General features: G+C 39.5%; 1 protein-coding gene across 2 annotated transcripts; it reads left to right on the top strand.

Moving 5' to 3' along the window:
* Window positions 1–1,717: 1,717 nt before the first annotated feature.
* On the top strand, window positions 1,718–21,771 carry nudcd1 (NudC domain containing 1). 2 transcript variants are annotated; one of them, XM_064347087.1, is made up of 10 exons: window positions 1,718–1,946; window positions 5,227–5,381; window positions 7,083–7,268; window positions 8,760–8,943; window positions 11,058–11,249; window positions 12,369–12,576; window positions 13,626–13,746; window positions 14,998–15,123; window positions 20,039–20,198; window positions 21,294–21,771. In XM_064347087.1, the coding sequence occupies exons 2-10, from the start codon at window positions 5,274–5,276 to the stop codon at window positions 21,578–21,580; spliced, it is 1,572 nt and encodes a 523-aa protein (XP_064203157.1). In that variant the 5' UTR covers window positions 1,718–1,946; window positions 5,227–5,273; the 3' UTR covers window positions 21,581–21,771. The 2 variants fall into 2 exon arrangements, with proteins under 2 accessions (XP_064203157.1, XP_064203156.1); XM_064347086.1 differs by lacking the exon at window positions 1,718–1,946 and adding an exon at window positions 3,745–3,950.
* The last annotated feature ends 1,178 nt before the right edge of the window (window positions 21,772–22,949 follow it).

Consider the following 22,949-nt stretch of genomic DNA (forward strand, 5'->3'; position numbering starts at 1 on the left):
TGGGGGTATTATTATTCCAAAAACAAATAAATGTAATTGATCCATAAATAAATGCAGCTGATCCACGAATAAATGTAGCTGATGCACAGATAAATGCAGCAGATTCACAAATAAATTCAGCCAATCTGCAAATAAATGCAGCTGGTTCACATTTGTGCATTGCCTGCCCTTATTTGTAGATTGATACGATCCTTGTAGCAGAATTTGCACAAAAAAAAAGAAATTCCTAGTCCAGCCAATCTGATTTTAAGACATCCTTTTGCCACTTCCAACATCACTCTGACCAATCACAGCATGTACTTCAGAATTGCATTATGTAGCTCCAAGACATCCGCTCACATGAGAAGATTACTGTCTTTTCGATCAGCGAACGAAGCCTTCAAACCTTGAACCAAAGTGAAACCACATCATATATTTGTACTACCCCATTAGATTTGGAGAGGGGCTGATGAAAAAGCTGTAAGGTAAGGTCAACATGGCCTGTAAGGACTTGCCACACAGCTTCTTAAATTTAACTAGTTAGCTTGCTTACTGTTGGCCCTACGCAAACACTCATTCTAAAACAAAGCTATAGACGGGGCTACTGTCATTACAATGCAGGTATCCGCCTAACTCAGTAATCCTGCTTTATGAAATACCCCCCCGGGAGTCATGTTCATCGTATTAGAGCACCACTAATACCTCCATCACTACCCACAACAATTGAGAGGAGGCATTCATGTTAGAATTCTTTTTATTTTAAGGAGGGTTTTTGAAAACTTGTTAGCACTACTTTACAATCCACCTGTGAGTCAAATGGTGTTTGAATTGTCACTGTGCGCCTCAGCAGGTAAATAGCCTACAGCCTTTTGCCCATCCTTGATCGAAATAGCAGTGTCACCACCCCGCCCTTCCCCCCACCCCATGCAAACACACATACACACACACACACACACACATTTTCCCCACAGTGCATTGCTACAAATGTGTGCATAGTTAAATGTTTATGTAATCAGACTGTGAACCAGAGTACGATATAGTGCCCAAATGCTTGGCTATAACTAAAACTGCTGAAATGTTTCCCCTATGTTGAAATATTCCTGGATATCTGTAGTTCTGTGGGTTCTCACTCCAACCCTAACAAACATCTCATTCAACAGCTAGAGATGTCATTAAGCTGGAATTATTAGAATCAGGTGTGCCAAATTAGGGTTGAAATGAAAACCTAGCATGCTTCCCATTACTTTTCACTCCTGACCTCCTTTCCCCCGCTACTACTACTACCAAAAATTGCTCTGTTTTCTTTATTCTGTAGTGATAGCATGTACTTCTGGACAAAACCAGATTTTGTTTTACAATGTTACTCCAGGATGTTTTCGACACCAGGAAAAACGTTTGGAGTCGATTTAACAAAGCAGCAAAATTTGATGTGTTTTACCAAAGGTGGGCCCAAGTGTCCACAAAACCTCTCCAAATGGCACCAAGCCTCTCCAAATTGGAACCATGTGAATTCGTTTTTTTCCCCAGCCATCTTCCACTACCAGAAGCTAATTCTGTAAAGGGTGGTACCCTTTGGAACCACACAAACCACATGTGAGGGGGCGGCGTGGTTGTGGTGCTGGCTGCAGGTGGAGAGATGGGGGAGTGGCTTAGCCGGCTGGCAGTCGCAGCTGTGGGCAGTTACAAGATTAGTTCTAACCTTTATCTCTGCTGCCGGGGAGACCGAGGAGTTCACAACGAATGCACATGGACAGCGACAGAAGCCAGAACAGCAACAACGACGACGTTACAGCACACTTCCTCTTTTTGGCTAAGGCTGGTATTTATGTCAGAAGGTGTCCTTTTGGAAAGCTTCTGTGCATAAAACCTATTCATAATTGTTGTCACACACCAACAATCAAACCACTTGGTTTTCCCTTTCCTACTTGTTCCCAACTGTCAGGAAGGGGAGTGAGTGGGAACGAGCTGTAAGTAGCCCTGTAATTTGCATATGCAAATAGCGGCTGTGTGAAATGAGGCAGAGTCTCAGGCACTACCAAAGCCAGTGACAGGAATTTTTATATACAGGTGTCCATTCTTGAAGCACAATATTTAATAAATATACTGCTACTGCAACTGATAATAATAACAATAATTAGTCAACCAGAGGGGTGTACTACAAAGCAAAATTATGGGGTTAGTGACCTAACTTAAGTTTAACCCTGGGTTTTCCACAATGCTGACTTACGTCAAATCGGGGTATAACGCCATGGTAACTTATGCTGCACAACTACTTATGCTAACTTATGCTGCCTGGTCCGGAGCAGGTTATGTTCAGCCTATCAAATTTAAACGTGAAAAAGCACTAACTTTTGACCAATCAACCCGTCTCCATTACTGCAGTATCCTGTAGAGATTGGTGTTTTTGCAGAGCAGAATTTATTTAGAGACCAAATTAATCCCCTTGGTTTCTTCAAGGATTCACTATACAAAATATATAAACTCTCAGCAGAGAAAGTACAGTACATATGCAAGCTTCTTGAAACGTATGAAGTCATATCTACTTCCTTTAATTATGGGACAATGGCCTGAGACCCATAATTCTGAGTTAATGAATAAACTAAACTGGTGTGATTGCTTCAGGCAGTACTTTAAAATATTCTGTATCAATTTTAAGGTTTATGAGCACTAGAATGAGCAGTTGTCACATTAGAAATAAACTGTACGACAATTAGTGAGAGTGTAGGTTTGTCTGTGAGTAGTGGTTTTGGATGTAAGGTATTAACTAATGAATTTACACTATTAACAATACTTCTCCAAGCCATTGTCCCTGGCTTCGTTGGTGTCTGTTATATGTGCTTATGCATTTAATAGCAGTTCAGAGTATTTGGCCTTCTTGGAGAAGATTGGAGGGATGCTGGAAAAGACCCCACCTACTGTTTCTATTGTCCTGCAGGGAGACTTCAGTGCTCACGTTGGCAATGACTATGAAACTTGGAGGGGTGTGATTGGGAGGAACGGCCTCTTTGATCTGAACCCGAGCGGTGCTATGTTATTGGACTTCTGTGCTGGTTATGGTTTGTCCATAACAAACACCATGTTTGAACACAGAACACCTTCGGCCAAAGTTTGATAATCGACTTTGTAGTTACTTCATCAGCCCTGCAGCCATTTGTTTTGGACAACAGAGGAGCGGTGCTGTCAACTGATCATGATCTGGTGGTGAGTTGGATCAATTGGTGGGGGAAGCTGCCCGACAGATCAAGTAGGCCCAAGCGTGTAGCAAGGGTCTGCTGGGAACACCTAACAGAAGGGTCTGTTCATAATGATTTTACCTCCCTCCTCTCAGAGAGTTTCTCCCATATCCTGGAAAAGGTTGGGGACATTTGAGACTGAATGGACCTTGTGCAAAACTTCTGTTGTGGAAGCAGCTGCTCAGGGTTGTGGTTAAAATCTGGTTGGTACAAGTCCCAGCAGCAACCCAATAACAAATTGGTCAAGCTTTAGTGAGGCCTTTCTGGTCCTGGTTGGCACAGAGAACCTCTGAATCAGCAGGCAAGTACAAGCAAAAGAAGGTCACAACTGGTGCAGTTGCAGAAGCAAAAGCCAGTGCATGTCATTATAAATGTCATTATCAATGTATTCATTTAATTTTGACCGATTTAGTCTGCCATAGTCACCAGTTTTTGTATATTAGGAAGTGTACAAATGTAGCTTCTATTTTGATATTTTCAGCTCTCGCGCTCACCGGAAGTCACTTTCTTATTCTGGCATCGTCACACTTCTCTCGGAAGCGTGCTCAAATTCTGTATAGAAGGGAAGGTTAGCCGTGCATATGCCGGGAAAACTTGATACCTGCCATTTTATCAAAGTAATAATGGCTGCTTCAAATAGTTCCTTGAAGATTAACAAAAAATTGCTGGATCCAAACTTTGAAAGTTATCGGCTGTCTTTGGATCCTTTGCCAACGTATAACGTAGAGTTAGATGCTGGTGAGTAAAGCAGCAATTCGGATGTTTTCTAGATTCCTTGTCATACTCCTGCATCGCTGCATCACCCAGCAATCTGGTGAAAATGTGTTGCCGTTTTGATGATGGTTTTAATTGTACCAGTAGCTAACATGCACAGGCTTTGATGCAGTCAGGAATAGGAACCTAGCTCGTCCAAAAATGTGAACAATGTTTCCCTAAAAGCCATGGGCTGTCATAATACAGGCAGCCTAGTCGTACGAATTGTTTAAGTAGGTGTTCAGAAACAAAAAGTTGGTGCTCGTGTGTGACCACTGCCATGTGGAGTCAGTTGTATGCCAAAGCAGTGTTTCCCATACATTGACTTTACTTGAGCGGCCCGCCCAAGTAGATATGTCCCCACCCAAAAAAGATTTTTTAAATTTAGTTGTTTATCTCTGTAAGCAACGCCCACCAATCGCTGACAGTTTCTAGTTTATCGCAATGCAAATGCAGGTCAAAGTGAAAACGCTGATGTGCAACGTTGCCTAAATGTATAATTATTTTGGCTTTTAATTATCCGGTTTTAATTTCCCATTAAACTTGTAGTTAAATTGCTTCAACTAAATGACAACTGTGCAACATCCATCCCTGCATGCTTATCGTTTTTTTTTCTCCTGTAGGAGTCTCACACAGTTAACATACAGGACATATTTATTGTGAAAAACATCAGAGAAATCTAAAAATCATTTTGTATTTTCTGAATTCTGCAGTGATTACATGTACTTATGATACAGGACGAAACCAGATTTGTTTTTCCAATCATAGCCCATGATGTATACAGCATCAGGAAAAGAGTTTGGAGTCAACTGAACAAAGCAGCAAAAATGTTCCTTTGTTTTACCAAGGGGGGCCCAAGTGCCCCCAAAACCTCTCCAAATGGCACCAAACCTCTTCAAATTGAAACATTGTGAACGTCCATTTTCCACTTCCAGACGCTAAGTCTATTCAAGGTGGTACCCTCTGGAATCACACCAACCATATTCCCTCTTATGAACAAAATCACTTCCTTCTATCAAAATCATAGTGTCAGGCAAAAGCCGTGGTGGGGTTAGTACTTGATCATCTATTGTATGCTTTATCATATATTAAACGCAGGAGCAAGGAAGAACAAGAGAACAAAAATGTTAGCCCAGGAACCAACTATGAGTTGCCAAAGTTTTCATAGATTGTTTCAAAAATCTTAGATTTCACAAGCTGTAGAACCAGAAAAAATAGTCATTTGGTCAGTGACATCTTCATTTTCCCGTCTTTTCTTCAGCTGTGGCAGAAGTGAAACTGAAGGACAATCAGTACACATTGGATCATATGCGTGCATTTGGAATGTACAATTACCTGCAAATTGATCCCTGGTATGACGATAGCGTGTACTTCATGGACTGCATGGGCAGGGTGCTCAATCTCAGTGTAACATTGGTAAGTAGGCCAGTCAAGGTGTTTCTCACATGAACATTAGGGATGTGTATTGTTTTTTTCGTCGATACTGATGCAAAAAATAATACTTCAAAAGCTATGCTGGAGCCTGAACGGTGCCTGAACAGATACCTTCTTTAAAATAAAGAGGGGAAACAATGACATTAAAGAATGTCCTTTTTTACTGCAAAGGCAAAAAAATGCAATTTAATTTGAACAATTTAATTGTTTAAATTATGATTTATACTTTATACCATTTCGCTTTTGGCATTTTGACCAAGTTTAACATTCGCTAGCTCGCTAATGGTACCTGCTGTCAATTACGGAGTCAACAGAGCAAGTGTAACTTTAGCTAGTGAAGGCTTGTGGCACCAAAATGAGGCACCGAAAATTTGCATTGTGATTTGGTCCAGTCGGTACCGGTAGTATGCGAACCGGCACCATAGTGGTTCCTGGTTTCAGTACCCAACCATCCAAAGCATCCATCCACACACTATGTGTCTCTAAAACACAATTCCTAGCTCCTTTTTGATATACCATCACAGTTTTCAAAAGCAAAAATGACTGCATTGTAATAAGTTTCAATGGCAATAATCTTTTCTCTCTGCCACTAGAGGGGGATGCTTTCCTTGTCCCGAATGTGCTGCTTGAAAGACCTCCTGTCCTTCAGTAGCACTTACTCTAAAAGTACTGGGAGACACTTCCCAGCTAGAAATTCACATCAATGGGCAAAGAGGATTGAAACATATGGAATTAAATTTCTGTGGAAGTCATAGTGCACATCCACCTCAATCCCGTAGATATGTGAACATTGTATCTTTACCATGCTGGGCTTCAAACAAGATTGCATATTAAATCTGTCTTTTGTGGAATTCATTATAATAGAATTAAAATTTTCTTTTTTGAATTTATTGGTCTTTCATTATGCAGTATATTTGTGCAAATTAATATTGAACTTGTTTTAATAATGGGATGTATTTGCTCAAATTTTGCTGTGCAGTATACAGTAAATGTCATACACAAAGTCATCAGCCAATCCAAGTCAAGTATTCATCCAAGCCATAGAGTGCATGTGTGTTTGAACACTTTATTTTACACTAAAAATACACTACTTTTTGCAGGAAAGTTTGTTTTAAAAATTACATATTTCCTTTCTTTTTTCTCCAAAACAATATCAAAGTCATGTAGAATAATGGCAATAACTCATTATATAGTAATGGCCATCTCAGAAAATAACAGGATTTATGTTGTTTTTTCATTTCATTAAATGTTTATTCATTTTCACTGGTAGTATTTCTGCCAGTCTTTTTTACAGTGTCGGTCTTATGGGTTATCCTTGTTAAATTTATTTTTTGTTGAATTATATGAATTGATCCTGAAAACAATTTAACTGATGGAACTGAAAGAGAGCAATTTGAATTCAATTTTGAAATCATCCCAATCCTGATATGTACCCTACAAGCAGTAGTTAATTATCTAAATGGCAAACCAGCAGTTAGCTCGCTAGAAAACAAATAATTTTTACCAAATCCAATACTGCATCTGCATTATTCAAATTTCTCCATGTTTAAAGTACTATACAATTATTTTGTATTTATGTATTTTTTATTTTAGGTGCATACAGTGCTTTGGTAATCTTATATTACCAAAGGACTGAATAAAAGGAACAAGAACAGGCTTTCACACTTGATGTCTTTTGTCCAGGACACAGCACTGGGGAAGCCTAGGGAGGTGTACTGTATGCTCTCAGACCAAAACCGGTCTGAGAATCGCCTGTGTGCTTCTCTCAGCCTCACCTCAGCTACCTGGGCTGCTCTCTCTGACGGAATGGGCAGGCTGTACCTGTTGCACACTGGAAAGAGGGGCGAGGGTGCCGTCAGCAGGTGGGAGGTAGGTAATACACACACATTCTCACACAGATACACATGTGCTTGTAGTCACTCAAAATTCTCCAAAATAAAAATGCAGACTCGCGTATACCTTCTGCCCACACTTACTCGCACACAATCCTGTGCCCACAAAAAACACAAAAATGCATGTATAGGCAAGTTTGTGTGCTTGTGTGGGAGGATGAGACTGTATTATTGCACGCACATGTGCGTGCATGCCAGGAACACAAGACTGTCACACCGGCACTGTGGTGAAGCCGGGTAGGGATGTTCCACTGAATAGTCGATGGCAGAAGAAATGGTAGCACGTCAGTACTCCGGTGCCAATCAAAGTGAAGTTTTATTTACAGTGCTACCACATAAATGACTAAATGCAACAACAAGAAAAACATTTAAAAAATACCACCAGCCAAACAAACAGGAACATTAACCAAAACACCATCCTCAGAGCAGGGGGGCATTTCATGATGCTGGCTAAGAAAATCCGGGTTTGAATTAGCCGTGTTAGATCCATAGCCTGGATCAATTCCGATTCAGAGCTACATGAAGCTAATTCAGGCCTGATGAAAGCCAGGTTTTGGAAATGAAGTTACGTGCATGTTCATGGACTATTTAAACAGCCTGTTTAAAGTGTATGTGGACTGAAACATTCGATCAGAGAAAAATTAAAAACAGTCAAAAAATTCTATTGTAAATATTTTAATGAAATGACAACATAAAAAGGAATTACTTGGAGGCGGGGGCGAGAATGTCTGTAACGTGTTGCATCTAAGCCAGTGGTCCATCCGAGTTGGTGATGATGTCACTAACACCTGCTGCAATTAAGTCAAGCTTGAACCACGTTTGCCTGCTCCTGACCAGGCTAGCCCCAACGCATATGTTGGCTAAGTGACAACTGGCATCTAGTCGAGCTTGCTTCATGAAAGAGTTGTCTGAGAACCTAACCAGACTTATAGAAATAATTCAGATTTGCTGCTTAATCACAGTTTGTGAAATGGCCTCAGGGCCCAAATGTCCCAAACGACCGACCTACACCCAGAACCTTATGTACCGTTGGCCTCGCCCTTTACCTGGACTGATACATGCCTACAGGCAGGGCAGTGAATCAGAACTGGTTTTAAATAAGATTATTAATACAGAAATAAAGTACTCAAAATAGCAAACTGAAGAAAAAATTAAACCAAAAATGTTGCACACCATTGCTGTCGCACAGCTTGCCTTGTGGGACACCAGTTCTCACTCACATGAGAAGACTGGGACTATTGAAAAGGCCTGTTTGCTCTTTTTCACAGGCGCATGCACTCACTGACACACAACACGCACTTAATAGAATAGGGAACACACACACCTAAATGTACACAATTGCTTGCACACACATATCTGCTCATAAACTCACAAAGGGACTTCATGGTAGACCATTGTGATGCCTGAAATCATTGGGGCCATCCTGAGTTTGAAAGCCTGTTGATTTGTGATGGTTCCCTTTCCCCAGCTTATGTTCTGTGAGGATATGGGAGAGCCCTTCATCATCGTCCACAGCCTCTCCCACCTCCACGATGCAGCCCATTCAGTGGAACTGGCCCTGCTGCGTATCCAGAGGGAACAATCAGCTGACAGCGGAAGTGGCTTCTTTGTTTCTCTGGAATGGCTCACAATCAGTAACTCAAAAGATCATGGTAAGTGCCTCTGTAGTCTACTTTAGTGAACAATGCATAGAGTGGAGCAGTCGCCTCCATCCTTGTGTGATGCTATGTGCAATTATGTACTGCCCTGTTGGGCTACCTGTACTCACGACAGATCACTGTGTGAATGATACTGTTTTTGAATGTTTAATTCAAACTTAACACTGAAAATGAAATGTTTGTGAATAAAATAATTTGTTAGTGGACAAATACTGTAGTTAGTGGACAAATAATCCAGAAATAACTTTTAATAATACATATCTTTGAAATAATTTTTAGTGTGTAGAATGTGTAGTTGGACAGGTGAGCCATAACAATTGTTTGTTTAGCAATAATAGCAGCAAATTTGGTCCCTGGGGGGAATGGCTGCTATTTAGCATTCTCACTTTTGTTCCTGGATACCAGGATGGGCCACCGGGGTTTTTTTTTTTTTATTAAAAAAAAAAAATTATTTAAGGGTGCTTTAACTGGTTGAACACAGGGGAGCTGATTTTCCTCTGGTCTCTACCCAGTGATAAAGCTGACATGGTTGAAATTTTAAGGAAATTTCCCTTTGGAACAGCCAATGGGGTCAGTGAGAAAGACAAGCTAATTCACCATGGCATAGTGGACATGGTCCAGAGCATGGAACCGTGGAGCAAGGTCTGTGAAGTCTCCCAAAGTTCTGAAAACTGCCTTCTAAATGTGAAGACCACCACCACATATCTTTGTAGGCCAGACAACCTGTTCATTGTGAAATTGAGGACTTTCACTGTTTCCCATCTGCACTGAGAGGTTAAGTACACAGAGTCATAGGAGATGCAAACACCCAAAGGGTGCCTACCATTTCCCTCTTGTTTGCATGGGCATGCAACATCATTCCCATGTGAATGGGAGCTGGTGTCTCCTGGGCACTGATATGCCAGTTTTTTGGTTTATGTATATATGGCCATGTGTCAAATATGTATGTCTATATGTGTATATACTATATATGTTTGGACAGAAAAAAAGTATTTTTTCATCCCATAATATTAGTCAGATCTAGGCTGTTTTAAATGTCGAATGCTGTATATATTAGTAATGATCCTTTCTCTTCCTCCGAAGCTACTTTTTTGAATGGATAGTTGACTTCTCTGCATCCAAGGCTGTGGTTTTAACCGTCACTCATTTGATGTGAAATCAAGTCTGTCAGTTAAATGGAAATACGTTAATGCAAATCAATGACCATGAAAACCACACCTGGATACCAAAAACTGTCAGTTTAATCATTTGAATACTGCTTGGCTCCCTTCGTAATGCGTCCAAACTGTTTTCTGTGGACATTGGCATTTATCCCATTTGCTATTCAGCTGGCTAGTCAGTGTAGCCTATCAGATACCATAATGGCGCAAGTGTAATAGGTCTGTGTCTTGTCACTCATCTGTATTATTTTTATATGACCATGACCTATTTTGGTTTTTATAAATGTTTTTTTTTATATATATATATATCAAAACTCATAGTATGGCAGTAGCAAGATATGGCAGACGCCAGTATGGGTTAATTTATGTTATATATTAATGAATGACCAGAAATTGGCTTTTAAATGGTAACCTTTCGCCTGAGGGAGCATGAACCCAGACCCCCCTAACTTTAACAAGTACTTGGATTTGTCACCTTTTTTGACACTGATCTGTTTGCATCCCTGATTAACAAATGCCCACAAACATCGATTAGCAGTTATTTTAAGGAAGAGTGGGCCAGAATTCCTCTGAGTTTTGCAAGAGACAGAAATATAGAAAATTGCTTTTGCTGATGAATGGGGTTCTACAAATCATGGCATGCACTTTTTCTGCATGTGGGCTTATTTTTGGTTGAATAAATAGTGACAAATTCATGTATTTTGTGTCATTTGTCAAATGAGGTTCGATTAAATCTATTGTCAGTGCTTGGTAAGGACTAGATGAGCATTAGTTCTGAGTTTACACATTAATATGTCAAACCGAGGCATTGAAGGAGGGTGTATTTCCTTTTTCAAATCACTGTAAATCACAGTGCCTGCAGCACTGTTTGTCATTCAATTAGTAAATGTGTTGCTGACTACACTGTGAACATGTACTGTTTTGAGGCTTCCCTATATCATGTTTTAGGTGAGGGGAAAAAATATGAAGTGAGCAGGAGGAGGTTGTTGCAGGGGAAGTGTGTTCCTCATTATGCTGCTGTGGAGCCTCAGGGGCTTGGGCTGATGGTGCTGTCAGAAAAGCCCTTCAGATTGACACAGGTTGATGGGGAACCGGTGGGGCAGTCTGCACCAGAGGCCATGGAGCTGGAGCAAAAAACAGGTAAAACTACATTTGCTCTCTGTCATTCAAAGTGATGAGATGATTTATCACTGGATCAAATGTCACGACCCAGTAAATGCCTGATATGGACCAGGGCTCTCGGTTATGCAAAATGACAAAGAAGCTTAATCACTGCATTAACTGCCAAAAAGTCAGTGACACAGATTTACGCAATACACATGAAAACATTCAAGCCAGATTTTTGTAGGTCAAGTGTTAAGAAAACAGGACATGGAACATGGTGCTACTTGGAAATTTTTTTTTTAGAAAATTCTTAACTCCTTAAGTTTTGTATGTTAATTTTCAATCAGTCTAGTCACACGATGCACCATATGAAAGTGTTAAAACTCACGGTTCTATATCTAGAAACTATTTTATAATGCCAATGTTTTAGCGACAACGGTTCCTTATTTTGTAACGTGGGGTGGCAAAACAAGCTTGGGGGGGTCCTCACATTCTTTGCATTTTGGAAATCCACAGACGACACGCATCATAATAAAATCGGTATGATTGACTCAGCAAGAATCCAGTAAACGAAATCTATAGTCATTTTAGTCCCAAAAACGTGCTAACTTCCATTGTAACCTCCATTGTTTACTTAGGAATTCTCTGGAGGAAATATCATTGTTGTCCATTTCACCATGCTGAACATATGGTGTATAAAAGAATGCTGTTATCTCCAGTATGTATAGATTCTGAATGGTCATTTTGGTGGCATTGTCATCAAATTTGAACCAGGATTTGTTCTGCATTGTGGTTGTGTCTGTATTGTGTTAGCCCACCAGGCAGAGCCTCAAGCATCTGTATCCACACAAAAAAAAAATCTTTTAGTTGAGAAAAAAAAAAACTTCCACTTGCACTGTGTTTGAACTTCTGTTACTTTGTTTCAGTAATATTTAGAGTAATTATATCAGAAAACAAACTCCCGAGGGTCTCCTTTCAGTAGAGACCAGGATTATGCCTGTATTCAAAACAGTTCAAGAATAGTAACCATTTTTATTTTGGGTATGCCATTTTCAGGCTTGTGTTAAATGGGGCGATACAGAAGGGGTTAAATGATGTTATGCTTCAACTGAAAACGGTGATATATGCCATTAAGACCTCTTAATGTAATTTCAGATCCCATCTATGTTTGGCAACAAACGGCTGAAGACATAACAGTGACAGTTCATCTGCCAAATGAGGCCACTAAGGAAGACATCCAGTTCAAGTTATCCATGGATAGCCTGTCTGTGGGGGTTCAGGGTTACACCCCTCTAATAGACGGCCACCTGCATGCTCCAGTGGATCCCACAGCCAGCACATGGAATATGAAAGATGACAAAATGTAAGTACTACTACACAGCCACTGCTGCACTACTGAAAAAGCATAGTAAACAGTTCACCTGTTTAAATATTTACCTCCGTTCCTTTTTAAAGCTATGCAAATTTGAGGTTGGAGAAGCTTTGGAGAACAGGAAGGCATTCTTGTTCAGGGATCATGCCCAGGTTGTTTCCAAAGTAACAATTAGGGATGTGCATGTCTGGATCAGTGTCATATCTGGATCAGTGCTCTTGCCTGTTTGCTTGTGTCTTACACACACTTCCTGCTTGTGGTGGAGAGAGAGAGAGAGAGAGATGCAGGGGGGCGGAGCCACAGCATTATCACACATTCTGTCACATTGCACTGCTCGGCTTCCTCTTTCTTACATTTCTGAGTGTGTGTGTGTGTGTGGAAGGCGCCTGGTGGAGTTTGGAGCATTTCTCTTGCAGGATTGTATTGTACATTCAAGTGTGTATTTTATATTAGTTCAGGGTTTATAAAGCCCATATCATAAGTAAGGTAAGACTGTTTCGGACATGCAGTTTACTGATATTTGGACTATTTGTTTTCAAAATTCTGAACATACTTTTCAGCAGTTTGCTATTCAGCATGGCATGCTCATAGATGAACTAACCTACTAGTGATTGTTTAAACTTGTAATGTTGAAAGGTAAACGCTCCAGCTTAATTTGATTAAGCAGCCATTTTTTTGTCAAAGGAACTTCTTCACAATTTCGTTAGAAGCTAGTACAAAGATTCAACCTTTCTTAATAATGCAGCATTGCTTTGAGCAATAATTAAATATTGACAATAATAATTTTATTATTACTGGTAGTAGTAGTATTATTGAACAAAATGTTATTTTTATTTCACTTATTTCTTATTAAAATGTAGTATTAAAAGCAAGATACACCAAATAATGGCAAAACTTATTTTATCATGTCTTTTGAACATTCACTGCAGCCATTTGCAAACCTTACGCAGGTTTTTTGTATCTATAGTTCTGATCATATTTGTAAACTAACATGAGGATATACTCTTCTGTGTGTTAAACATTAAACATCTTTTTCTCAGCCTGGAAGTCTTTCTGCAGAAGAAGAACATAGGGCCCATGTGGCCAGAGCTGGTGATCAGGGATAGGACAGAGGAAAGTGTGGTGAACCCAAGCCTGGATGATGTCAATGCAGAAGACTTGGTGAGCTCCTGGAACTTTCTCTTTCATGTGTTCAGCTGATTGAGACAATTCAAAAATTCAATTTCAAGTCAGCTGCTGCCCATTTCCATGCCATGAACTGTCAAATGAAAGGACAAGTTGGTGGTTATCATAGCCCTAATGTTATTTCTGGGGTGTTATATGTAGAGTGTTGCTACTACATTGATTGTTGCTACTGTCTTGTTCAAAGCATTGTTCTGCAGTCTAAAGCACTGCAGTCTAAAACCAATTAATACATCTTCTTTTATCCAAATGGGCCTGTTCACCTGGTGAATAGATGAAATTGTGTTCGTATCCCAAGAGATTTTTTTCTTTACTCTTTAAGGAAAAATGTAAATAGTTTTAAAATCCGAAAATACAAGATGCACTTACTGATTTTATTTTAGATTTGTTAAATTCAGCATATGTAAAGTAATTGGTGTGGTTGCTTCAGCTTTTGTTGCACATTAATTACTACATTACGGACCCAGTTCAGTTTTGCCTTAACCAGCCCACACTGCCCAGGGTAGACAGGATCTTTTTGCCCTTCTTTCCCATTCTTTGGAGGGACTTTGATTGTTCAAAACTGGTTCAACAATGAATATAAAGAGTGTAGCCTCCACAGCATTGACTGTAGCATGAGAGGTCATAGAAATTATATTTTTTGCCAAAACAAAACCTGAGATGCCCGAAATACTTCACTCACCTGGCCCTGGTGCATTGTGTAGTGTACACCCACATGCAGTACCATACTATATAGTAAAAGAATATCAGCTGTTTTTTTATTTATTTACGAAAATTCATTTTTGGCTGGACCGCAACAGTAGGGCCAGCCCTATAAATGCGAATGTCTGTGACTGAGTGATGAAGTTACACCATTGGTCGGCCAAGTTATGAAGTTACACCATTGGTCGGCCAGATGAAGTGTGTTAGGTCCAGCCATATACTAGGTTTAGACCTGGTCTTGTTTCCTTTGGTGATCATAATTATGAGACTGGGTTGCAAGTCTGCTGTCTGTCGTGATGCTGTGCATTTCACATATAATCCAAATTACTGGAGGTTGTGCATTTGGAGCTATATATGGCTGTTTTACAAAACAAAAACATAAGTTAACGTAAAAAAACAGATAACATAACATAATTTTGATTCTGCTGATATAAATGCATTTTGCCAGCTTTGTTTGGATCTAAAATGCTGTTAAGGGTAATGTGTCTTCAACAAAATTAAAATAATATTCATTTATTTTATTTCCAGATTGACGACCCAGAGAAAGATAAACCTCCATGCAATGTGCAAGAATTGGAAGACTGTGATATCTTCCCTGAGGACAGCTCAAGTCTGATGCGGTTTGATGGAGAGACAATGAAACCTACCCATGTGGTGAGATCTTTTCTGTCCTTTATTATCAGGCCTTTTCATCTGAACCTCTGTAATATTGATGAATTACTTAAAGGCAATTAAGTGTGCCAAGCATTCTAATGTACTGATGACAGCACACCTTCTTTCAATTCTGTTGTCTTGCATATTAGGATATAACTAGCCCTCAACTAGTCATCAACAAGTCCTAACAGTAGATAATTCCAACCTTGCGTGGAAGGGGGGGGGGGGGGCAGGGGTCAGGGATTCGGGATGTGGGGAGTGTTCCCTTTTCTACTATAGTTCCAACTGAAGAGTGCCAGCTGGCCATTGTTAACTTAAAATAACCCAAACACACAATGTTCTGTAGAAGTCAAACCAGCTTTTGAGACAACCAGCCGTATTGCATTTTTTTTTTTTGGAAAGCTAAAATACTGAGCAATCGGTGCACTTCGTATTTGCGAGGTACCAAGCCTTTATGTCTTGTCACCTTACTTCCTGTCACCACCTCGCTTCGGACCTCATCTCTGGATTTCTGATCTAAAGTTTCCAATTTGTTAGCCAACTTTAGCTCACTAGCTAGTGGTGTTAGGCAGCTATCGAGTGCGAGTAGATCCCCCACAGAGTATGGCAAACTAGCAAGCAAATTAGCTAGGTTCTACAGTTTGCAGCATGCATACATAACAGGAGGCAAAAAGTTGTCACAATCATCCAAAAACTATAATTTCAGCAAACCTAGTTGCTAGGTAACTTACTGTAATAATCTCAGGACACAGAATACAGCAGAGTGCCAGGAAACCCAACAAATAATAAGCCTTCTGAGTGCTCGCAGAGAGAGAGGCTTGCATTCCCACTGGCTGCTTATCTACAACAAACGCAACGTCAGCATTTGAAATTAATAGAACTTCAGAGCCTGCTTCAAAAGTTGCCCAACTGAGCCAATTTGAAACGGAACTGCATCCGCACTTAATATTTACTACCTGGACATCATCACACCCCATTTCCAGCCCTGCCTGTAGGTGACTCAAAGACTGCGCAGACTAGCGAGTGCAGTGTTTGCACGTGTCGCTCACCAAAATACAAACTAACCTGCTTAAGGTAGCATGAAGATAGATTATTATACCTACAATCTACCTTTGAATTGTCAAATGTTTGTCCTTCACATACTGCATGTATTTTTTATTCAGTGATGGCCTACTCGGAGCGTAATCAATAGTTATTCCGCGTTAACAGACGAGCAACACTTTCCTGCATTACACAGTATGTTGCTTTCTGGCTGAGTGACTATACTAAATGATCTGGCAGATTCCGGCCCTCTGTTTGGTACAATGAAGAGGGGTTGGCACTTGGACCAATAGGAGAGCAGAATCATTTTTTCAAAGGCAGATTGGCATCCGCCGAGCCTAAGCATCGGAGATTTAAAAATGTATTTTTAAGAAGCTTTTAAACTACAGTTACAGTGGGGCGGCTCGGTTGGAAAGCTCACCAGCGACATCTGTTGGTTAAAACGTGAAACAGCAGGTCTGTTCTTTACCCTCATTGTGCACAGAGTGACGTTCAACACTTGATGCTTCCAACTATCACAAGCTAACGGTACCTAACAAGGGACCATTTCTTTAGTAGGCTAACTAACCTCGTTACAAACTGTGTTATCACTTCATCTCGTCGGTGAGTACATTCTTTTTATATTAACTTAAGCAGTGTGTAGGTAACATTAAACTTGTAGCATGAATGTAACGTTCGATACATTGTAACATTACATGATTTATTAAGCGCCATCGAAATAACGACTTCACTTATTAAAAACGTTAGCTTGATGACATTGATGTGCACGACAATGTGGTCATTTAGCTAACTTAGCTAGCTAGCCAAACAGTCAGTAACACAGATACATAGGTATTTTGTTGTTGTTGAAATGTGCCCAGCATTCCAAGGCTGTACATTGTTGTAAGATTCAGTAGCCAATCAGTAGGCAGTGTTGTGCATATCCTGCTCTTACAGCTCGTTTCCAGCCCAAACCACTGCAAAGAGAGCAAACCTTTTTTTATCAGTGACATTTCCTTCTGACATCTACGACGGCAATCGCAAACACGACATTTATTTTGCCTTTTTGTATAGTTATTTCCATGGATAAAATTGCATTTATTATTATTATTTATTGGTAAAAACATTTACTATATGTTTAAATATTTACTATTTACTATTACATATCCAGGGAGATAGCCAACTACTTGCACGTTACATGACATGTGTAGCCATTTAGTAATACGATCGCATTTCAGGCTAGAAAATAACCTGTTAATCCAGAGAAATTGCTGAGTTGTCTTAGAATCTTTATCGCAACAGAATGTTTTAAGGCTGGCAGCCCGGATCAAATTTGTTGTAACAGCTGCCGTCAAAAAGAGAGAGGCTGCCTGCGTGCGTGCCTCCCCCAAGGCGTTACGTCATTGTTTTGCAATGCGCAGCTGTCGTAAAAACATGCTGGCTTTGATAGGCGGAATCGATAAGCTCTGAGCCATACGATTCCAATGAATAGGACAACTTGGACCCGGTTCGCGATTGATATTATTTATTTTAATTTCTTTTGTTGTTGTTTAAGCAGTCCAAGGCTGTAAGAATCAGCAGCCAATCAGGACTTTTTTGTAGAGTGCAAAAACTTTGATATTATTTATTTTAATTTAATTTAATTTCTTTTGTTGTTGTTGAAAACACAGCATTCCAAGTCTGTACATTGTTGTCAGATTCTTTGTAAGACTATGCTATGCTGTAAATAGTTGTTGATTTTTTAAAATGTGTGTTGAATAAATTACTTATTTATAACAACATTCACATTACGTAGTTATATTTTCAAATCTCCGGTCAGCATTTAGCACTGACTTAATGTAGGGCCCTATGGAATCTGCGTTATAGCTTTTTTATATTCTCAATTCTGCGATTTTGTCCGTAATTCTGTTATCACAGAAACTATAGGGCCCTACCTTAATGGTGCCATCAGTCTGTCGCTGGCCCGCGCCGGGCCCCCATCAAAAAAGACACTTGGCCGCCGGTCCCGTCAAAAGATACTTGCCACTGGGCCTAACAACTTTTCTGGGGGAAACCCTGAATAGGTTAGTAAGGAATTTAATGTCTTAGTGGGTGATGGATTTCAGTGATAGTGGATAGAAAGCTAAAAATGTGTTCCTCATGACTTTTGTGTAACTTCCGGTTTAAACCACCCCAACTTCCAGTGTCTATCTGAATGCAGATACAAATACTTTTATCAGTTGAAAAATATATTAAAAATAGTGGCATCTCTGCACACCCCAATGTACAGGTAGGCTACAAATAAACCCTAGCTCATTACATATTCAATTCAAGCAAAGAATGAACATGTGAGAATGTAAGTGTAGAAGCATGGTCTCTTAATAGGAGCTCTTAACATCGATATGAGTCTCAGGAATACTGAAGTGCGATACTGTATGTGCAAGATGGCCCATTTATAATCATTAGGTGTAAAGTTAACTGAACAAACCAACAGGAAGTATTGTAAGCAGAATACCGCTATGCAGATAACCCATCTTTAAAAAGCTTTACCTATAACATTATACAAAAAATATTAAGAGAATCACTTAAGAGGGTCAGATGAGCCATGGGGCATTCTGAAGAGATGAGTCTTCACAGATTGAGCTGGTACACCATTTTTTGTCCAAGATGTGGAGAGATTAAAAAAAGGTTCCTTGTTCTTGATTATACAAGTATACTGTAAGGTGATGAATATCTTCTTAACCCTTACAGACCTAAGGAGAATATTTGAAAGACTGTGTGGTAAGACTGCTAGCTTAGTTTTCCCTGAAAACAAGACCATTCTTGCGTGGATTAGCTTCTCACAAACAAAACAATTCCCAATTGAACAGCAAAATCAAGGATTTCTCTTTTTTTCTATTGCACATCCTCTACACAGCACAACTACTTTGCCAGAGGAATAAATGAGAACGTTGAAATAACAGAGCAGTTTCTTGTTACGGAATCAATGATGGGAAACTGCTGGATTGGACCTGTTTAACTGCATGTCTGCATGCTTCAGAAGATTCAATCTGACATTGAACAAATGCAACCACAGATTGATCTTCAAATCTTTCTGGGAAAAATGTGGGTCTTCTGAAAAGAATAAAAGACAAAGTAAAAGAGGATTCAGCGAACACGGATTTCTGCACTGCATCATACACCAAGAGGCCCTGTGTAAATCTATATTACAACTGGAATACGGAAAGTAGTTGTGAAAGTATTAGTAAATCAACTTTGTAAAAGCAAGGGGGCTAAATCTTTGTAAATTTGTTTAGTAACTGGACAGCAGTGCAGGCTGATGATTTGCTTTACCACTTAAATGTCCGCTGGTTAAGTTTGGGTAAAGTTTTCCAGCGGTTGTGAAGGTTGAGTGGGGAAAATAGTGGCTTTTTGGAGAGTGTAGGCAAGACCGATGATTTCACAGAGCTGAAAAACCAAAGCTGGCTGCATGACTTTGCGTTTGAGGTACATATTCTGGGACCCACAATGATGTCAAACTACAGGGGAAGGGTATGTTTGCAATTAAATATTGCTGTGTGAATGCATTGTTTGGCTCCTGTTGTAGCCTACGCAACATGAATCTCATTTTGATTAGCTTGATTTATAAGCGGTCGGGTTATGGTGGGCCACAGTTTCTGAGTTTTTTTTATCCAGAAGAAACATTACCACTTATTTATTAAAGTTATATTTTTTTAAGGTAAGCAAGATAGGAGGTACAAAAATGTTAACAACTATTCTTGCTTTTAACGTCTAGCTGTAACGTGTGTACCTATTCCAAATGAAAACTGGAGAAAAAAAAAATATTTATTTGAAATTGCTTCCCTTTCAATGAAAAGGGGTGGTGTGTAATTCAGTCCACAAGTTAGGTATAGCTGTTTATTTCTCTTATAACTAGGTGAATTTGGGAAGTCACCAGTTTCTCTTTGCTGTTGACGTCAGTCCGTCTGAGATGCCCTGTTTCTGTGTACGCCATGATGTGGATGCCCTAGTGTGGCAGCCCCGCCCCACCCAGCCAGACAACATGTGGGAGCATATTGCCACCTTCAATGCCCTCGGTGAGTCAGTCCTGAATCCCACTGCGGAAAGATGCATTTTTCATTCTCTGTTTAACTTGAGCAGTGGCATAAAGTTAGAGAAATTGCATTCATGAACTAAATGTTTACAGAAGTGTTTTGCTAGTGTCGTTAATATTTCTTGTTGTATTGCAGCAGCACAGGTAATTATCATCTGTGAAACATGGTAGTGATGGTGGTATAGTTTGGGCATGAATGGCTGCCACAGGTACTGGCTCAGTTGTCGTCATTGATGATGTAACTGCAGCAGAAATAATTCTGGAGTATACAGAACCATCTTAATTGTTTAAGTTCTACCAAATGCCCCCAAACCCATTGGATGGTGCTTCATCCTACAGCAAGACAATGATCCCAAACCCAGTCTGAATCCAATTGTACATTGATTTCATAAGCTGAAGAGAACTTAAAGCAGTCCACCCTGAAACAACAGGGAGCTTAAAATGGCTGCAGTACAGGCCTAGCAGAGCATCACAACATGATACTCAGCACCAGGTGATGTATATGGGTCACAGACTTCAAGCAGTCATTGCATGTAAAGGTTATGCAACAAAGTACTAAACTTGACTACTTTCATTTACGTAGCATTGATATGTCCCAAACATCATTATTACGACTCACCTCTTGCAAATCGGAGCATGAAAATGTCACAAAATAGCTCAATTATAAGGAAACTGTATTAAATATAATAAAAAATTAACAAAGAAAAAATGAGTTTGTCCCAAACATTATGGAGCTCATTGTGTATTGTTGCTTCTCATAGCTTCTGGGTTCACTAGAGTATGGGTATAGTTAGTCAGTTTATCTGCACATGCAACCACATTTGAATTTTTATTTGTCAAAATTAGTCAAATCAGAAAAATGTTTAAATGAGGACTAAAAATACTAAATTTACATTTCTTTGAGAGTAAAATTTTTTTTATTTTTTTATTTAATATTTTCTACTTTTGGGGCTGGAACAAAAAAATAGAACTGATGAGCATCAGATAAGTTGGTCCTGATACGGTAGACTTACAGGCTTTTCATTCCTAAAATTAACTTATGAAGACTAATTAAAGCTTTTTTTATGTAACATTTCAGGATATGTCCAGGCATCAAAACGTGATAAGAAGTTTGCCACCTGTGCTCCTAACTTTTCCTACGCTGCACTGGGAGAGTGTCTGCGGAGGGTATTTATTTATCGGCAGCCATCTCCTGTGGACACTGTGCTGTTCAACAGGAAGCAAGGCAAGAAAGTGGGACAGGTTGCCAAGCAACAGGTTGCAAGTCTGGACTCCAACGATACAGTCCTGGGCTTCAGAGCCACCAATGAACGACTCTTTGTCTTGACCTCAAGAAACCTTTTTGTTTTGAGAGTAAATAATTAGTTTTCATCTCCCATTCCACAGAGAAATGTGTTTCACTTATGTCTAATGTTCTTTATTTCATGTTTTTATCCAAAGTATGATTCCCATATAATATGGCCTTCTGGGCGTCCTGTGATTGTAAAAACTGCATACATTTCTGCTTTATTATTCAAATTGTAAAGAGGAATGTAATAAAAAATTCTCAGATTTCAGTTCCAGTTTCTGCATGCATTTTTGCCATTGCTTCGGAAAACCATTTATTATGGTTTTTGTCGACCCATCTCATAGCTACAAGGTCTTTCAGTTTAGAAACGCACAGTGTGCATTCTGCCAGCTGCTGTTTCTTCTCACTCTGTAGTCTACTAAATATGCAGTCATTGCATCATAGGAGTATATGTCATATAAAGTTGGCACAGCAAGACACCAATTGACCCAAGCAGGCACAACTCCCTAGGCCTCTAAAGGAAACAGTTTTGTAAATGAGAATTTTGCTCATTCCATATGTTTGTGGAAATAATAGTTGTGTTAAAAAACCAAATGTTTTGATGATTGGAGTTTGGAAGAGGTAGAGAAAGCATAGAGCATATTCATTTCAACTAGGTTAACGCACCCAACCAGAGGTAATTTTACCCTCTGAATGTAAATGCTCAAAATTCAGATACGACTTCACACAGCTGCAAAATAAAGCTCCAAACTTCTTTTGTTCTTTTTCTCTGCCTGCAGTCCCACAATTAATTCATCCCGTTGGTCAATGTCCAGTTGAACCAAAATGTCTTTTTCAGAAGTACTTCAGCCAATTACGACATCTGTAAATAGTACCAATAATAGGACACAAGATATAATTTCAACCAATTACACATCTCGAACAAAAACTTTAAGCTACTATTTTTCTCACTTTGTTTCTTGCTTGCTTGCCAATAATGACACAAAAATGAATAGGCTTATCATTGCATATAAACATGTCGGGCTAAAAAAATGCATTTATAAAATTCTTTATCATTTTTTTTGTGTGGCTAGCTGGAAAACCACCTCTGATCCGGCTAGCTGCTCTGGTACATAGCAGGGTAGATAGCTTGTTGGATTCACTTGGAATTGGATTAGTTCACTTGGACAAATCCAAGATGGCTGCCACTGCCTTTCCCCTGTTCAGAGTCTCTCTGCAATCCTTCAGAAATCACCAAAATATGGTGCCATCCTTTCAAAATTAAATCATTGCTGATGGCAATTGTGTCAATTTGGTGTTTTTTTTTATCAAGGGCGTTGTTAAGGGCCTGGGAGCACATGGTGATTGGCAACAGAGCAGTATTTCCTTAAGCTTACCCAGAATTTATTCTTTTTTTCTTCTTTTTTGTGACCTTCTTGAAAAAAGATGGCGATTACAACCAAAAAG

Source organism: Anguilla rostrata, chromosome 8, assembly GCF_018555375.3.
Source record: "Anguilla rostrata isolate EN2019 chromosome 8, ASM1855537v3, whole genome shotgun sequence".
NCBI classification, from domain to species: Eukaryota; Metazoa; Chordata; class Actinopteri; order Anguilliformes; family Anguillidae; genus Anguilla; species Anguilla rostrata.

Excerpts from the sequence above, each read along its gene's own strand:
- nudcd1 (XM_064347086.1), top strand. The coding sequence starts at position 3,794 with ATGCCGGGAAAACTTGATACCTGCCATTTTATCAAAGTAATAATGGCT. Across the intron at positions 5,382-7,082 it reads TCAATCTCAGTGTAACATTG|GACACAGCACTGGGGAAGCC; the intron begins GTAAGTAGGCCA and ends TCTTTTGTCCAG. Across the intron at positions 12,577-13,625 it reads AATATGAAAGATGACAAAAT|CCTGGAAGTCTTTCTGCAGA; the intron begins GTAAGTACTACT and ends TCTTTTTCTCAG.